At 40.5% G+C, this 19,902-nt stretch overlaps 1 protein-coding gene across 4 annotated transcripts in view; it reads left to right on the forward strand.

Annotated features, from left to right (window-relative positions):
- LIN52 (lin-52 DREAM MuvB core complex component) overlaps nucleotides 1-9,596 on the forward strand; it is a 60,277-nt gene extending 50,681 nt beyond the window's left edge. For all 4 annotated transcript variants that reach the window (XR_009760725.1, XM_061611723.1, XM_061611722.1 and 1 more), the window contains one exon: nucleotides 7,330-9,596. Coding sequence is in view for 1 of the 4 variants with exons in the window: in XM_061611724.1 (XP_061467708.1) it covers nucleotides 7,330-7,385 (56 nt within the window). In the remaining 3 variants the exon portion in view is untranslated. The remainder of the gene's footprint in view (nucleotides 1-7,329) is intronic.
- Nucleotides 9,597-19,902: the final 10,306 nt, after the last annotated feature.

A 19,902-nucleotide genomic window follows, 5' to 3' on the forward strand; every position in this document is an offset into this window, starting at 1 on the left:
CTGCCCTTAGCTCACCTGCTCATGCACAGGAGTGCTGCCCTATTTTCATCTGACATCTTGAACAATATATTCTAGTTTACTGGTTTAGGAGGTTATGCCAACTCTCTGTTTGGACTTGAATCTTGTTTTCTTTTTGGCCTAGTCTCGCACAACATACTTGTAAGAAAATTGAGAAATACAGATTAGAATGAACAAAAAGTAAGTTTAAAAAATGCATATAGAAGATGGATAAAGAGCCAGAAGAATTCCCTAGGAGTCAATAGTGCCCAGGTGCTCTTTAATTATACAGACATGACAGTGGCTGTATTCCTACAGCCAGCATGGGTTTTTTGCATTCCACCATGTTAAATTAAAAATACCCCCCATGCCATTCTGCTGCTTCCCATTTCAAAACAAAATCTTACAAAACTTATAGTTCTGAACTCAGAAATGCTTGATTAACAATCCGCTACGTTTTCAAGGCAATACACAAAACACTCAGAGAATTGTCAGTTTAAAGTCCAAAACAAGAGTAAAAAAATCCAGACCCCTATTGAATTTTTTTCTGTTAGTGGTCTTGTAATTTGTTGAAATTGATAAAAAAAAAATCAGTCAAGTTCACAGAATACTTGTAATCCCATTACTGACCTTGCCCCATACTCTGACCTTCATTTTCCACAGTTTAAAGTTTAAAAAATGTATGACTGATTTTTAAATTAATTTAAGAAAATTAATATTGGAGTCAATGATAAGCACAGACATGCTCAGTAAGAACTAACTGTCAGTGTTCTAACAACCTAACAGCTGTTTGGCCTGGCTAATCAGGAGACCTCTGTTCCACTGACAGAGCCCCAGTGGCCAGAGTGGTTTAACAGTCAGCCCCTCTTCCCAGAGAATTCTGGGGATTGTAGGTCTGTGAGAGGAATAGCCATGACTGTTTAAAGTGGAATACATGTCTGGTGTGGATGTGGCCAGGGTCAGCTTTGGTTTAAATTTGGGTGGGAGAATTCATGTGCCTGCTGTAGAATAAAAAGGTGGGGGAAACCCTGAAAAATGATTATACTGTTTACAGTGTTTTCCTTCTGGAAAGGAAAGGGGCTTTCCCTCTGCCCATTGCCTACCCACCTAATCTTCTCCTCTCCCTACCTTTACCTCCTCTCCCCTCCACCTTCCTCCCTACCAGTACTTTTCCTCCACTCTTCCTCCCTGCCCTCCTCCACATCAGTTTCATATATCCTAACCATGATTGCACAGGAGTAAATTCCATTGAACTCAATAAGCATGCAAATTATCTAACCTGCCCTCCCCTCCCCTCCTCCTGTCCCTTCCCCTCTCCCCTCCCTTCCTATTCCTTACCTCCTCCCCCTCTCCCATCCAGCCCTCCCTTACCCTGTGCCCCAGTGGTCAGTTTTACCTTTCCTAAGTATGATTGCATGGGAGTAAATCCCATTGAACTCAATATGCATGTAAATGATCAAACCTGCCTTCCCTCTCCCCCCTCCTGTCACTTTCCTCCTGCCCCTTCCCTCCTCCTGTCTACCTCTCCCTCCCATTCCCCCTTCCTCCTCCCTTCCTTCTTCTCTCTCCCCCCCCTTATCCTGCCTCATGATCAGTTTCACCTTTCCTAACCATGATTGCATGGGAGTAGATCTCATTAAACTCAATAAGCATGCAAATGATCAATCCCAGAGCTTGGAAAAGTTACTTTTTTTGAACTATAACTCCCATCAGCCCAATCCAGTGGCCATGATGGCTGGGGCTGATGGGAGTTGTAGTTCAAAAAAGTAACTTTTCCAAGCTCCCATTCTCAGGAAACTTGCATAGGATCCCATTTCTTACTTCCCAGTTTAAAAAGCAGATAAATTCACTAATAGGCAAAAAAACCCTTGCAGTTTAAGAACATACTTATAGCCAACAGATATTTCTATCAAACTAATCAGAGAAATTGGGCAGCTATAGTGAATGCACCAGGGGAGCAGGAGACCTGACCTCCTCTCTGAGATATTGTACTGCCCTACAAAGTTGTCAAAATGCAAACACAATTTGGGTTGGTCTTTCACAGTCCACTTCCTGTGTAGCTTGGAAGAATTTGGTAACATACGAGCATGTGGTGAGTGGTGGCGTGTAGTTTTGAACTACCTGAAGGCAGAATTAGGTTAACCATTTAGAAATATTCCAAAGCCTAAGTACATCTCACCTATAATACAAGGTGCACAAAGATATTTCTTAGCAATTTCTTGTCCTCCTTTTGTTATCCTTGGATTTTCAAGAAAATATTGGAGCAGTATCCATCAAAGATGTTTGAGGTATAGGATTTAATGTTGTAGGGTAGAAGATATGATTCAGTGATCTCTTAGGTGTGTTCCAAGTCTTGTGTGATATTGCTGAGGCAGTTATAAGGAAAATATTGACAAAAGCATACTTTGATATTTGTTCTCTTTTTTGGATATTCAGCAGTGTTTATATATGAATCACCCAATGTATATGGTTGTATTGTTATGGCTTAGGGAACATAGGAAGCTACCTTATACTGTCAGTTCATTGGTTTGTCTTGCTCAGTGCGCTCTAATTGGCAGCAACTCTCTCAAGATTTCAGATGGGGTCTTTCCCTGCCCTTCCTGGAGATACCAGGGTCCAACTTTCTGCATGCTAAACACGTAGTCTACCACTGAGCTATGGTCCTTCCCTTAAAGGAAATGCTAATTGTATTATCAGAATATAACAAGAATCTCTGTGCACAAACAACGCCCCTCCCCCTTTGAGATCCTCCACGATGATAGCTGCTTACATAAATGTAAGTCACTATTTTCATACCTGTTTTTATCACAGTAAATCCTTCATTATTTCCTGACTGTCCAGATCTTATGATACAGTGTAGTACAGTGTTAACATATGCATAAGAATGCTCTTCGTGAGATGTTGGGGACCAGTGAGCCCCAATCTCTAGCAGAGGGTTCTTTTCTAATTAAATTGCCATTGGAAGGAACATCCGGAGCCACAGTTTCCTCTTTGGACTGAAGGCCAAACATTATGAGTCTTTGTCATTTGATTAAAAATGTTACTTAACCTTTAAATTGCTACAGATGTAGAGATAGCCCTGAGTTTCTAATGTAATCTCCTCAAAGTTAAAATCAGGAAAATCTTTGTGTAATGAAACCCATATGTCATAGTGAAAGGATGCAAAGTGCTGGCAGAGTGGGCTGCTCTTGCAAGAGATTCTGCACCCAATCTTGTTAACCAGGGCTGCTTTTGGTAATCCCTCATCTCCTCACTTGCAAGAAATCAATCTGTACTACTGAATCTCTTCAACCAACAGCCACAAAATTTACTGCAGGAGGCAGTTTGGGGACAGTTGTAGTGAGAAGGAAGACCAAGGCAACAAGGCTAAATACAGGATTGAGGGATTGAAGTTCCAAAGAGAAGATTATATCAAACTGTGCTCCACCCTCCTTAGCAACCGAGAAATTACAATAAACGTCCTTTTTTGGATTCTGCCTCTTCTGTCCACTACTGGGTTTAAGATCCATTTATTCTAAGGCAAAACATTTAACTCCTGATTCAAGAGCTTCTGTTGTTTATACCAACCTAGTGGCTGTTTCCTACTTAGTCCCAGGAAAGGGTGGATTTGTTCAGATACTCAGCTTTTTTGTAATCTGGACCGATTACATCCTAAATTGGTGTTTTCTATGCTGTTCAGTGCCCCCACTTCCTCATCCAACTGAGATTAATTTATAACCGAGTTCTTGCATTTGTATCCGTTGTTGATTTTCTATTGTAGTGATAGAGAAACCACATTGGATAGACAGTAAATTTGCCCTGAAATGGCAATTAATGTTTGTTTCATCAAGTGGTTGTTTGCTAGAATGATGAAATTTGCATAATGTCCCACCACCAATAGGCAAGCCCCTTGGAGTAAGCATATTTTTAAAAAACCTTCCAATGATTTCTAGTACAATTTTGTTTATCCAGTCATTTGATGACCCACCTCTGTTTAGTAAGTAACTGGTTCCCTTGTGTAGTCAGTAATGACAACTATTACCTTATGTTGCCTTGACAGCAATTGCATTTTTGTTGGCTGCAACCAAAATAAGTGTGAGATGTCTAGAATGAAAAAAAAAAAAGTAATGGTGTATAAAAATGTTGAACTGGACGGATGCTAAACAAGAAGAACCATTTACTTTTAGAGACATTTTTGATGTCCCTCCCATATTAAAAATGAGGAAAATTATAGGAGGAAAAACCTCAGAGGGGAAGAGATTTGCTACACGTTACCAGCAAAATACTGTAGGGAAGTAGATAGATCAGCAAGATCGCAACAGCACCTGCAAAGTAGATAGCAAAATTCAGAAAGTTCTCCACAAAATTTGGGTAGCACTTGCTGAGCATGGGAGGCTTATTTGATGGCTGTAAGGACCTTCCCTCAGTTTTGTATTATAGCTTTTAAAATTTAAAGCCTAGTTGCCTCCTAAGTGTATGTTGAGAAGAGGAATACAGAATAGCAGAAGGCTGTCTCCTGCTCCTAATGGGATTTCGTAGCAGCATGTGTGAGTTTGTTTCAGAAGTCAGAAATGAACAGATGTTGGTATAAATTACCTCTGTGTCTGATGTCTTGCAAATTAAAAGCGCGGTTGGCATCACTAAACAATTTCACCAGGTGGGGGTGGGGAGGACGAGCGGGTGGTGATTATTGTAGCAGGTCGGTAAGAATCTTTAAGCTGCGGCAGAGCAGGATAGCAAGGATAAAGGAATGAAGAATAAAATGAGAGGTCTGTGAATTAATCAGAAATGTTAACATCTCTGATGACAAGCGAACAGGAGGGCACGTGCTCTGGAGCAGCCCCCAACTCACAGTAATTTCACTTGGAGCACAGAACTAGTCAATGCTTGCAATCTGATTTATAGGGTGCAGCCCTCATCAGGGGCACACAGTTGTCACACATTCGTATATCTCCTATATGGGACTGGTGCTGTGAAAAACTTGCACTACATCAGTTGATAATGTTACAGTTTGATGTTACTTGAGCAAGAACAGAGCAGGGGATTTAATTCAAAGTAAAATTTCTTGAACCTCAAACTTCCAGAGATTGTTTTTAAGTTGTTAGTTTTTTCCCTCTATTCAAAGAAAAAAATAAATGACTGGAGAGCATAAGGCTTTCCTACATTTTTCACTGGAGCGTCTCAATGCACTTTATAGTAGCCTCAGAACTTCACAAATAGCTGTGGTGTAATTTACATCATGGTAAAAATCTAAGTACACAGTTAGTAAAACATGCACCAAGTTACTTCTTTACTCAGTACTTCTTTACTCAGCGCATAGTTAAACTATGGAATTTGCTCCCACAAGATGCAGTAATGGCCACCAGCTTGGATGGCTTTAAAAGAAGATTAGACAAATTCATGGAGGACAGGGCTATCAGTGGCTACTAGCCGTGATGGCTGTGCTCTGCCACCCTAGTCAGAGGCAGCATGCTTCTGAAAACCAGTTGCCGGAAGCCTCAGGAGGGGAGAGTGTTCTTGCACTCGGGTCCTGGTTGCGGGCTTCCCCCAGGCACCTGGTTGGCCACTGTGAGAACAGGATGCTGGACTAGATGGGCCACTGGCCTGATCCAGCAGGCTCTTCTTATGTTCTTATGTTCTTACACAGCAAGGTTTGTTATAGGTGGCCATTTTTTGCAATGCAATGTAGGTTGAGTGAATATGGTTTCAGATTTTCAATTTTTGGGTGCAATCTGTAATGTGACTACTTCAGATCCCCTCAACACCAGCACCATTTGGCTACACATTTTCATGTCTCATCCCACTCGGCTCATTTACTAAAGTTTTGGAATGGTGCAGTTAGCTGGATTTATAGTGTGGGGAAACAATCACTTGACAACTTTTTTTTTAGTCTATCTTCAACCTGTGCCTTGCCTAATGATAGTCCAGTGAATTGGACCTCACTTAAGGGCAGTATTACATACAGGTTCTAGATCAGGAGTGGGGAACCTGTCCTACACCTGGCATCAGGGCCAGGTAAAGATGTGGCTAAGCCAAAGGCAGTTTGCAGGCCCCAACAAGCAGCTGATCACCATTTAAAGTCATCTAAGTTGCTAAGTACCATAGTTTAACAATCTGTTGTTTAAAGAAATATTTCCTTTTGCCTGTATAAAACCGTACACAGTATTGCCTGTGCAAAGCTGCACGCATTGTGGCTGCACCTTAGACTTGTATGGTGACACTACAGTATTCGTTTTAATTTCAGTGTTCACCTTTTATTCTCCTTTTTCACAGCTACCACATGTTGGATCAATGTTTACACAGACCTGTCTTCCACAACCCCAAGATCTTTCTTAGACATCGTGAATTGATGCCATAATGTTGCACTTGCAGGCCAAATCTTACTTCTACTCTCAAGATTGGATGGTCTGGTCCTCCATGATAAAAGATCCCAAGTGGAATTTAATGCCCCAGAGTCTTTGCCATATATTACCCCTTGCTCCACACATAACCTATCCACCATAATGATGTGCACTTTAGTTATTATGTAAGAACAAGGAGGCAGTATGAAATGGAAAGTGTTCATGTATTTTCTTTTTAAAAAATTAGTGTTTAGGGAGCCTGCAAATAAAATCTTGGAACTCACAAGTCAGAAATGTTTCTGTAGGAAAGTAGCTGTGTAAAAACTCTGAGGTGCTTTTCCCAGAGATTGATGACACAGAGGAAAAATATATACACTTTGCCTTGCTGTATTAAGCATTCAGGGAATGACAATACAGTGTGAGGGTGTAGAGCACAGCTCTATAAACTCTACTTTAACACATCATCCATAGATGAACTACTTTGAGGGACTATAAACCTCATTACATTATAGCATCCAGGGACTATCACTGTCAAGGGAGAGTGGAAGTGCTATCTCATTTATGTTTAAGATCATAAACACACAGGGACAAGTAATCTTGAAATGGAGGGAGACAGAGAGGTCTATAATCTCTGAAGGGTTATAGCATCCAGGAAGAGATGCCCTGAGGAGGAGCAATAGATTATACTATTCATAGATGAATAACAGAGAAATGGAGAGAACTTGAAGCTAGCCACAGTGGAAATAAAGGAAGTGGGTATAGGATGAAATGAGACAGCTTGTGAATATTACAGCTGGGTTTTTTTATTTTTTCAGTGCTTGCCCTGCAATTCCAGACTGCTCAGAACTCGAAACCACAGCACAGATTTATTTCTTCACTTTATATCTTTGTTAGCTCTTAGCACCAGAAAGCCATTTTAAATTAATTTCACAAGTGGGGTTAAATATAGTAAATTATCCAGCTCTACTTGTTTTATGTTCTTTTTTTCTTTTCTTTTTTCTTGTGATTTCAGCAAGAGAAATGACTCGAGGGAAATTCCTGAACATCCTGGAAAAACCAAAAAAGTAGCTGAATATGGCAAGAAATACACCTGGCTGCTGGAAAGCTACCAGAATTTCCCTGTGTGCTGAAATGGAAAGACCAGCGCGCTGCCTTATACTTACAGAAATGCTCCCCGTCTTGCCTCTTTTCTGAAGAAAATTATTCCAGGTCATTTTGGCAAGGACAGCCACCGGTTCCTCAGCAGAACAGTTTGACACTCCTGCCTTTTGTGGACCCTGTACATTTTGCTAGAATAGTTTGTAACAGGATTTTGTGCCACCGTCAAGTCAAAAGAAACTTCCTCATTCATCTGCAATTGGTAACAGCATATATTTCAGATAAAAGCGGGGCTTGCAATGTCCTGTGACACAGGCTTGTATATTACATTGCATGTACATGTGTGTGTGTGTGTGTGCGCGCACACATGCACATCCCTCTTTTGCCTTTGGGACAAAAACTCTATATGAGTAACTGCCATGCTGAAAAATCTACTACATTGTTGGACAAAAGCATGGTTCTGAATAGCCCTTTCCCCCCTCTCTTTAAATCTTAGCTAATCCTAAGACTGGGTAACTTTTTTTTTCTTTCTTCCACATTAGTTTTATATATAGATTTTATTAGCCACAGACACTGCAGAAAAGGTTGTGTGGATCAGTCATTATCTTTTTTCTCTCACAGCTCACATAGCCTCAGTTGCTGGATAGGATTGGGATCCACATACCAACATATAATATCAACAAATGAATATATATTTGTTTGTTAGGGTGGGAAATGTGAAGAATGTCTTTCTGAAAGATGAAGGAAAGCACCCTCCTATAATGGACACCTTTTTCCAAGGCTTCCCATGATGGAATTTTCTTGTCTTCATAGGCTGTCTCTGCATTGTGTTTTATGTTTTTACAGTTCCAGAAGACAGTTCTGCAAAATGGGGTTCTCTTACAAAAAAAATATATATGGGAAAACCATGCTTATATCATTTGAGCCACCTTATTTTTCAGGAATAATTTAAAATTGCTTGTTCACAAGAAGCAAAGTCAGGATTTTTTATTCTAGAAGAAGTTGCTAGTAAAACGTTTGGGAATAGTCCAGCGAAAGGGAAGCAGTTTTAAGTCCCATTGATCTCAGTGGGGCAAATGAGCACATGCTTGCATTTCTCCCATAGTCAAATCAATGGGATTCAAAAGAGCTTAACTTTGGGTTATGGCCTGAATATTCTAGTAAAATTCTGTATAGATGTCACTTTTCTCTAGGGCAGAACAAAACATTTAAATTGTGGGCCAAAAGTTTGATACTTATTTTATATCTGTCCAAACAAATCTTGAACTATTTAGCACGGAGGTGTTATGCTATCCTTTTCAATTTGCAGGAGATAGTGTAAGTTTGGAGCTGTATGAGTGTAACAATCAACAGACTATATATGCAATTTCACATGAATTCTGCAAGCAGTCCTATGTTGTGGCACTTTGTACAATACACATGAGAGATATCTGTTGCAGGGCATCTGCTAGTTTCACCCTTAAATCTTTGCATATTTTTCTGTCCAAGTTTAGTAGGAGCTTCTCTCATTTTTTTAAAGCATATCTGGGACTCAGAGATGAGAAGGTCACATCTAGGCTGATGGGGAAACAAAACTGCATATGATGGTGAGCAACCAGCAAATGACTTTGAAAACAGGGGAAACTGTGTTCTCATCTAGAGAAAATGTGATGAAACATTTTTGATGTTGACCTAATTATAGTTTTGTTTAGGAATATTGAAATTCTTGCATCTATTTTGTTTGTGGACTTTCTGGAGTGGGGAATACACATCGACTCAAATTGGGCCTTTTTCAGTCCCAATGGGATGTTAAAATGTTTAACTTTGGCTTCATCATACTCTACACACTCGTTTGTATTGTAAAGGTTCTTGAAACACATTTTTGAGTCTGTGAAACTGAAAAGTTTAGGCAACGCATGGAGAAAATCACCATGAATTACAAATTTGTTTAGTTAACTCTTCTATTGAAAAGCATTTCTTTTTTTTTATGAAAGTGTTTATCTTCCTTAGATAGGTCCGTAAGCTGTATATGCTTTAGTGTTGGGATATTTATATATTTATATTTTTCATCCATAGATATGATGGGAATGTATTTTTTATAAATAGTAGTATTACTTGTTTGGGTTGCTCTGAACGAGTAATCTGTGAGTTATGGCTCTGTGTTCTCAAAATAAATAAAGATAAAACAACTTGTTTTCAAAAGCAGTCGTGTAAAATATAGAATGTTTATTTGATCAGTAGTTTTTAGCTGACCGTCAGCTTTATTCTGCATATCACTGTTCTTCAACCTTGGGTCCCCAGGTGTTCTTGGGCTACAACTCCCATCATCCACAGCCAGCTTACCCACTGGTCAAGGGATCATGGGAGTTGTAGTCCAGCAATATTTGGGGACCCAAAGTTTTGAAGGACATTGCTATATATGAGCCAATTGGGAAGAATTATTGTTTATTTCATTTATGAATTGATTCTTATTAAAACACCCCAAAGCAATTTAACAAAAAAATTAACACTAAAAACATATCTAAAAACAAATGTAAAGTTCAATTACATTCTGAGACAAAAATCACCACTTTAAAAGGCTTACTGCAAAGAGGTCTTTATAATGGCTTGTATTCAGCTAAGTCCTACTCAGAGTTGATCCATTATTAATGACCGTAAGTCATGTCTGTTAACTTCTATGGGTCTACTCTGAATAGGACTAACCTTGAATATAAACACAACAGTCTATACATAAAATAAATTCAAGTCCAATATAGATTCCTACCAGGATACCATATATGCAAATGTACTTGAAAATAAGCCCACTAGTGCTCATTATATCATAGTTCCAAGTAAACACGCATAAGACAATTTACTCCACAGAAACTGCTTATGAGGACCCACTTTGTAGGAAACTTTGGACTAAGGCCAGAGAAGATCAAGGAGAACTCTGCTTTACACAATAGAACTTCTCTGGCTACCTCTCACCCCACCCCACTGCACCCCCCCCATGCTCCCAAAAATCTGCTGTTGAGGGACAACAGACCCTCTGGAACAGCAGGGGATGGGACATGAAGGATTGCAGCAAGACATGGAAATCAGGAATTCAGTGGAGTTGCCTTGCAAAAGTGGAAGTGCTATTCTGTTCACTCAAGACATCTGTGAACCCAAGCCCTTGTTTGAAACATTTAATGGACTTCTTGTGCTATGAACTAAACTAAGCTAATGGTTTTAAACTTCTAAAGTGAAGACATTCTGTTCTGCCCAAAAGCTTAATCTTTGGAAGTGGCTCTATAAAATTTTAAGAAGACAATCCAATTTAAATGTCATGTTAAGGTTCACCTGAGTTTGTGACCTGAAAATCAGAATTTAGCTACTTTATAAAAGGTAGCACTGGTTCTCTTTAAAACTACATCAATATCCTCTGTAACAACCCTGGTTAATATCCTCTGTAAGAACTGTATGAAATTTAATATGCAGTCTGAAGTCTCTTGAATTTTAACATCCAAATGATAAATAAGAGAATGAGATAGTTTCCATCTTTCAGTATGCCTAATTCACCTGCTTTCAAAGATTTAGAGAGAATTAATTTTGTATTAATTAAGTCTGGCAATTGTTGGGGTTCTTGAGATAATTGCCACAGAGTCTGCCTTCAGGTTGACGTGCATCTCCTATAGACTGCAATGAAAGTGTAACTTTGTAATAACCGGGGAAGGTTATCTAATTAGCAATTCAATTTAATCTGGTTTTAAATATTATTCGGTAATCATAGCTGCATGGTGTTACTAAAGGATAGAGTTAATTGAAACCCTTAGCTGTGCATTTCCATACTTTAAAAAGCTTGGAAAATAGGAGACATTCAAAAAGAAAAATGTTGCATTCAAGGGTACCCTGTAGATCTATTTAAATCTTTTAGCAGCCTTTAATATCACTGAGCACTAGTTGCAAATGCAGAATGTGGCAGACTTCTGTGTGACAGTTTTCTAGTATGTCTTCTCTTGCCAATTGTTGGAGAACAGCAACAAGAGAGAGCAATTGTTTTAAACTGTTTTTAATAATGTATTTTATATTTATTGTGACCCACCCTGGGACCTACTGATGAAGGGTGAGTAGAAGTAGTAGTAACAATAAAATAATAATAATAATAATTGCCCTTACATCCCTGCTTGTGGGCTTGCCATAGAAATTTGGTTAGGTGCTATATGAAGCAAAATGCTGGACTAGAGAGGCATTTGGCCTGTGGGCTGTTTTCAAGTTTTTAACCTATTGGTATATTGATGACACCCAATTCTGTCTTATATGATAAGGGAACCTGAAGCTAGGTATGGAAATAAGTGATCCTAGTGACAATCGATACAGATAAGACTTTTGAGGGTCATGATGGTTGGTAACACAGTGACTCTTGTTACTGGAATTAGGCCTTATAACTTCATTGTTCAGCTGTCTCCCACATACTTGCATCATGTTATTAGGGTACATTTTAAGAATTCTCAACTCAGTTTGTGAGTTTGAAAAGCATTGAGGTTATATGGAAGCTCCACCCTTGCTGTTATAGTCATGCCCTCTGAACCATTTCCCTCAGAACTAGAACTCATAGAGCCAGAGCCAAAACCCTCAAAGACACCTTCCCCTGGGCCTGCGGAACTGCTAATGGAGATGACATCATCATCATCATTTATTTCTATACTGCCTTTCCATAATAAGCCATGCTCAAGGTGGCTCACAACATCAAAATGTATTACATAATTCAATAACAGTTACAAGACATTACAACATTTAAATAATAATGATGGCCCTATTAAACCCGCAGCCAGCATGGTGTCTATGGGAACAGCAAACACGAGTGTACAAGTAATGTCCTTGAAATACCCCCCAAAGCTTTTAGTGATTAAGAGCGATATTATCACCTGACATCTCTGATCTTTTTAAGAATTTATCAGGCCATGTTCCCAACTAGGGAAGGAGCAGGCAGGTACCAATGAAGTCAGCTGTGCAGGAGCCTCTGGGACATGTTGATAGGCAGCATGATATGCAGAACTCATGGAGAATACCTAGGGTCTTTTGTTCCGGATAATACATGCTTCCTTGTGATAGACTCCGGAAGACAGCTGGGAAGAGACTACAGCTCAGCAGTATTCTGTAGTACTTTTCATTTGAACAGCAATGTGTTGTTTGCTTGCTTGCTTGCACTCTCACTCTCTCACTGTTGAAAGCGAGAACAAAAGTCCACAGCTTTCATGCCTGCACCACTACAAAGGATAAGTACACGGGAATGCTTTGCAAGCTGTTTTAATGGAGATCCAATACAATTCCGTATCAGCATCTAGGGATCCAAACTTGAAGAAGACTGCTGTACACAGGCACCCCAGGTTCTGTAATAGTTGTGCTATATGAACAATTACCATCACAGCACTAGGAGGTGGCCATTGATACACTACATGGAGGCATAGGTATCCAAATAGAACCTCTGTCCTAGGGACAGGCAAACTTCAAGCTTGCATGATCTACTTTCTTTTTTAAACTAGAAAGCCCAGAACCAGAGCAAGGTGAAAAATAGGCTTAGGCCAGGGGAGAGCCAAATACAAAATGGTGTTGGAACCAATTACGCCATGTGCTATGTCTCGGGTATGGCTTGTCTTCCTTGCAGGTATGTCACTGACACTGGGAGAGAAAGGGGTGGGGAGGTCAGTGAAGCTAATCAGGTCCTTCAATAGGTGCACTTGCACTGCTCCTCCATCCCCATGGCCTCACCCCTTCCAGGAAGCAGCAGCAACACACCTGCTGGGAAGCTAAAGACTGGTCAAATGGGCAAGTTGCTTCAGCTAGTACCTAGGATGTATAAATCTGGATCTGAATTACTATAGATCACCAATTCTAACATCCTAATTTAGAGAGCCTTTTTGTTGTCACTGCTGTTAAATATCAACTGGCCTGCAGTAAAATCAGCCAGCAAGCTTACCAGTAGATGTGCATTTACCTTCTGGCTATAGAATTATAGTCACACCATGATGGCAGCAGGATGAACATCGAGACTCTAGTGGCAAGCAAATGGAAGAAGATAAAAAGTGGGCCCACTGTCTAAAATGGATTATATTCATCTGAATATAACACTGAACTTATTTACACTCAGGATGTGACTCCAGACATTTCTATATATTCACCACCGTATTAAGATTTTATTTTGTTTTGTTTGAGCAAAGCTCAGAACATTTATCATCTGTAAATCAGTGATTATCCAGTTTATGCTATGGAGCTACATGAAATGGGACAAAGTGAAAAATCTGTGTAAAAACGTGTAACTAGGTCCCATGTTTCACAGTCAAAAGGAATTTAACAAAAAGATTGCATTTAAGAGTTATTTAACCACAGAAATGTTTTTAAATTAATTTCTTTAAACATAATACACTCATAAAAACAACAGAAGTATTAGATTAAAAATAAATTAACAAATTTCAATATTACATTTTCATATTTCCACACTTCCATGCATTCGAGTGTTAAATTGAGCCTTCCAATTTTACTGTACTTTAAATCAATTACATATTTATTAAATTCTAATATTTTCCTATTTGCCTTCACTGGATCATTCCAGGGAACGTGTTTGAAGTTGTAGTTGTTGTTGTTGTTATGGTCTCTTTCTATCCCACCTTTTGGCCAAAAGGCCCTCAAGGCAGCTTACAAAAAATAAACACAAATATAGAAATACATATCAATAAAAACCATAAATTTACAAAAATTAAATAACTTTGTAAAAACATTATTAAAAAGCAACAATAACAACTTTCAAAGAAAATACAATAACAAATCACACTTTCGTAATAAATTCCTAACAATTAGACAAAGTCTGCTAGTTCTTACATCAATATGTTGACATCAAAACATGCTACCACGGAGGTGTCCTGCTGGTACTGCATCTGCCAGTCCTAATACAGGAAAAGGAGCAGGAGCAGTCCAGCTTTTTGCCAACATAGACAATGTCCATGTTAAGCAGTACTTCAACTTGATCATGGGGATGGAGCGGTCGACGTTCCAGCTGTCATAGGTTGTTGCAAGGTGGAAACGACGGGCTCTGAAAGAAAGATGAGGAAAGAAGTAGAAGCCTGCTCAGCGTGGGTGGGTCTGCTTGCGGGAAATGGAAATGACGGGCTCAGAGAGGAAAGGAGACGAAAGGGGTGGAGGCCTGCTCGGTGCAGATGGATCTGCCCGTGGGGGAGGCCCTGGTGCCGGAACTCATATCTTTGGTGAGTTGGTATGGGTCCGCCATCACGGCTGGGTTGAATGACGAAAGGCCCAGTGGGGAGGGCAGTGGCAAAAGAAGACATGGTGATGAAGATGGGCAGGCGGCACTTGGTGACTCTGAGGCTTTCGAAGGTGGCACAGCTGCCCCTCCACCAAACTGGACAACAAAAAGCCCAGCAGGGACGATGGCAAGGAAGATGTGGTGGCAGAGATGAGCAGGTGGTGTTCGATAGCTCTGGAGCTTTTCAAAAATAAAAGTGGCACAACTGTACCTCTGCCAGTAACAATGCTCTGCACAGATCCTGAGTGGGAAAGGTGTTCAAAATAAAGCACCAGCAGCTTCCCCACTGCTCTCTCTCCGCTGTCTTTTTGCAACCTCACAGGAACCCGTTCACACCACTGCTCATGCTGCTCATTATTGACTATCCATCAATCTGGGAGTATGTTGTAGACATTATTGGGCCCCATCCTGTTCTCTAATGAATCTAATAATATCAAACCAAACCACTGTGAAGTTGTCTCTCTTCCTTATGTTTAGAGCCATTTTTAATGTATCTGCTAGCTTTTCCAGCAGTGCTATGTCCCATACCATACGATACCAGTACTCTATACTGGGACCTACTAGATCCTTCCAAAATCGAGTTATGGTGAGTTGTGCCGTCAATAACAAAAGAACAAATTAATTTCTTATTTTGTAATTCCAAATCTTCATTCAGGAACAGGTTTAATAACATCAATTGTGGGGACAGATTAATTTGCTGTCATAGTCTGTCCTGTTTCATCTGCTATGGTTGCCCAGAACCTTTGTGCTTTCTAGCACTCCCACAGCATATACAAATAAGTTCCTATTTCCATACAACCCCTCTAACAGAGAGGCTGTATAGCCAGTTGCATAAATGAAATCTTTCTGGATGTCAGTGTATTGCTTCCATTTTCCTTTTATTTCATCTCGGTCAGTCAGTGTGTTCCCCTCTTGATTATTCAACATCCCTACTCTTCGTTTAAATTTCCCTTTAATTTCTCTAATTTTTTTGAATAGGGCTCTTGTTCTACCCTTTTTGTTGTCCAATTTCTATACAATAACTATTGTAATAGTTCTCTTTGTCTCTACATACTAGTTCTAACCGTGTTTCTATCTCCTTTTGCTTTTGCTTTGCTTTTCTCTTTAACCATTTTAAGATGGTTAAAGTCATCCACTGAAGATGGTTAAAGTCATCCATTGTGTTACGAGTGCTAACCCCATTTTGGTTCAAGTGGAATCAAGGAGGTGCAAGGCCCTAGAGCATTTTGGACTATAATTCCCACCCCCTGTTGCCTTGCTGGTTATGCATTCCTGAGGCACTGTGAAAGGGGCAGCACAAGGCCATCCTGTGAGCAACAAAAATAACCAAGACAAACTGAAATAAATGTTATCTTCCTTGCCAGACTTCCCTCAAGCCCAGCAGAACTATCCCATTGTTCAAAGAAAGCATTATAGCCTGAGTTTCTCAGGGTCAGCAAGAAACATGCGTGCATGCACGCACATGTGTGTGTGCGCGCGCACACACACACACACAAAATCACCTCATACCTGGATCCCTCCTTTTTCAGGGGAGTTGGAAGAGAAAAAGTGTCTTTAAAAGGAGCAGGGTTTGAGATCTGGGGGGTAATGGCGATCTGAGCTCCAACACATGTAACTATGCTCTCAAAGAACTCAACAAGGTTCTGCAGAGACAGAACAGGCAGGGATTATGTGTCTCAGCGCAAGCCCTGAGGCAAACAGATTCCTTCCTGCTTTTGGGCCAGAGCTCCTTCACATCACTTCAGCTGTATTCCACTGCCCACTCCTGGGCCTAGGACAGGTAATCTCTCCTACCTGTCACTCCTTATAGTAATAGGGTCCTTTGATCTCTTTAGTTTAAAGTTATGATGGGTTAGGATATTGATTAATGCTGCCATGCACCCAGTAATTTTGTATGCCATTCTCTTTTCTCTCAATAAAAGAAAGCTTTGCTTTAATCTGGTTTGGACCTGCATTTCTTGGGTTATACACACACCATTTAGGCACATTTCAGGGCAAAATGCATGTTTTATCCCTAGCAAAAGATCCCCCTCCTCTCAAGGAGGTGTGTTTCATGGGACACGTGGGTGGCAGGTTCACACACTCAGGTTCCCAAGGACACGTGCTGTAACAATTGACCCAGTCATCCATCGAGGTCTTTCTTTTTAACTAGAGGTATTGTCTTTTTGTATTCTTCCCTTATAATGTCTCTGACTTCAATCCATAGTTCTTCTGGGTCACTGTCAACTAAGTTTAAAGCTTGAAATCAGTTCCTTATTTGATCTTTATGTTCTTCTGGGATGTTCTTTAAATTGTATTTTGGCATTATGATTGCTTTGTTGTTCTTCTTTAGCTTTACTCTGATTGTCGATGTTACCAGTTCGTGATCTGTACCCCAGTCTGCTCCTGGTCTTGTTTTCACAGAAAGTATGAAACTTCTCCATCTTCTGTTACCAATTATATAATCAATGTGATTGCTATATTGACCAGGGGCGTCACTATGGCGGTGTGGCAGGTGCGGGCCGCACTGGGTGATACCCTGAGACGGGGGTGACACCATGAGCCGCCCCCCCCAGGCACCGCCTGGAAGCGTCCCACCCCCGAGCGGTGTGAGAGTTGCATTTGCATCTGGGCTGGCAAGATGGCGGCAACGTCGGGGTCCATCACAGAGCTGCCCTCAACTCTGGGGGAGTCCGTCAAGGGGGCGGGAGTGACGCCTTGCCCTTTCTCTCCTGAAGAGATCGCCAGCAGGCTCCACAGCACAAGATGGGAACTGAGCAATAGACGCAAGATCTTGCTGAGGAACCTGCCCACCAAGAGCAGCAGCCAGGTGGGTAAAACCGCTTTCCTCCCCGCCTGGGGCAGCAGGGGAGGTGCAGTTCAAGGGAGAGTTTCGGAGGCGAGGATAAGGACGAGCAACGACCTGGCCTCCTCCCCAGGGCTGAAGTCCAGGAGAGAAAGTGGCAGCCAGCATAAACTTAACTGCCTGCAGTTGTGGGAAGAGCGAAGGGAAAGACCTGAAGGGTTGAGAAGAGTTGGTCACGCAAGCTGCCCTAATGTAGGAGAGAAGGGAGCCCTGCCCATATGGGGAGAGAGGTTGGCCCGGGGTCCAGAGGCTAGGTGGAGAAGGGATGATTAATATCTATCAGGAATAATGTAGGCAGGTGAGCTGAGAGGGAGACATATATGGGCACACCCCACCCACCCACCGTCCTGGAAGAAGGGTGGTAGGGATTTTAAAACAAAACACTGTTGGAGGAAGAATGAGACTCCAAACTTTGGAGGCGATACTTACTGGAGTCACTAGCATTATTATTCAGTGGTCCTGAGATAGGTGGGAATATCTCCATAATGGGATTAAGAGGAATGCAGAAACTTTAGCCTTGAAAGATTGATTGATTGACTGATTATATCCCACCCTTCCTCCCAGTAGGAGCCCAGGGCGGCAAACAAAAGCACTAAAAGCACTTTAAAACATCATAAAAACAGACTTTAAAATATATTAAAACATCTTTGAAAATATTTTTTAAAAGCTTTAAAAAAACATCTTTTTTAAAAAAAGAAAAGGCTTAAAAACATTAAAAAGCAATTCCAACACAGACTCAGACTGGGATAAGGTCTCAACTTAAAAGAACAAGTTGAAAGAACAAGTTCCTTATCACTTGAGGCTCTGCACACTTCCCAATTTGAGTAAGCCCCATTGAATACATTGGGACTTGCTTCTGAGTAAACAAACATCGGATTGCACTATAAATATATTTACAGATTATGTAATTCATAAACATATTTGATAGTCATGTTTATATAAATATTTCTTCATACTGTGTCCCAGTAAGTATTTGATTTCACGCTATGGTTGTAGATGATTTTTTCCTCTACATTTTAAGTGTGCCCTTCTTCCTGTGGGTGGTCATGGTTCTCCATTGTTTTCATCCTGAGGGGAGGATAGGCTGAGAGATGGTGAGTAGCACATTTAAGGTCTCTTCACCTCCTCCCCTTTTTTATTTGTATTTATTTTATATTTCTCCAATATCTTCCCCTGGCTGTTTTTATGTATTTTAAATATTTTTAGATTAAATAAATAGGAAATCATAATTGTGAACCTCCCTAAAAGCAATTTACCTATCCTTATGTTTTGGCAAAGTGATGGTGTGAAGGCATGCTGGTAGAACAAGAGACCATGTTTGAGGCATGTTATAAGGTGTTTGAGGACTTTGTCACGCATTACTTTTTGAGACCTGTAGATTCATGTTGGAAAGAACACATGCACGTATTGAATGGTGGCTTGGGTGCTGTTTTTTCAGTCTATGCTGCATGCATAGGGAAGGTGATACATCATCTGGCAGCTAGCTTCATAACCGGAGAATGAAAAACATTTGGATCACCATTCACTTGTTTACTTTTCTCATTATTGAGACCACTTCATATATTACTTTTTCATACACAGAAATTTAATCTTTGTATAGGAAAAAGTATTTTGTAAAATATGAAGGACAGTGGCTGCCCAGTCAGTATAACCACTGTACAAGATCTACTCAGCCACTGTAATTACCTTTTTGTTTTGAGTACCCTTTTGTCTGGGTCTTGGTTCAGGTGGGTACCCAACTTTGATGTGCTTATGGAAGGGGTGTGCAAGTAGTGCCCCCCCCAAGTGTGGAGTCTTAGACAAACATTGTGTTATGGAAAACCAAAGTCTGTGTGAAAGTACGTATTTGGGAATGCCATCAGTGTAATCCTAAACACATTTAATAAATAATATCGAACTTGCATGTCACAAAATATATTACGGTCATGTCCATAAGCACCAGGAGGGTAGTCACCCAGGGGTCTTAGTCCCTCTGCTTTTTTGGGAGCAGGGTCCCTATGTCTCCAAGCATCCTACAGTCAGCATGAAAAGGGAGTGTGTTAGTCACTGAGAAGAGTCTTCTAATAGGCTTCCTTGCTTCCTTGGAGCCAATCAGAGTAAAAGGAGGTGAGTCAGCCACTGAGAAGACTCTTCTCAGTTGCTAATGCTCTCCACTTACATGCTGAATGGCTCCTAGAGATGTTTGTTGTGAGAGAATGCATTAACAAAGATCTCATTCTTAATCCAGGAGCAAAAAAGGGTGTGTGTGGCTGCAACTATCATGAAGGGACTCTGCACTTCTGAATTTTCTACTAAACAACTGATAAATACCTATGTAACTTTGTGTTTGGAGACTTATTATTAAGAATCACTTTCCATAATTGTAAGGACGTATGTCCACACGC

Source organism: Rhineura floridana, chromosome 2, assembly GCF_030035675.1.
Source record: "Rhineura floridana isolate rRhiFlo1 chromosome 2, rRhiFlo1.hap2, whole genome shotgun sequence".
NCBI classification, from domain to species: Eukaryota; Metazoa; Chordata; class Lepidosauria; order Squamata; family Rhineuridae; genus Rhineura; species Rhineura floridana.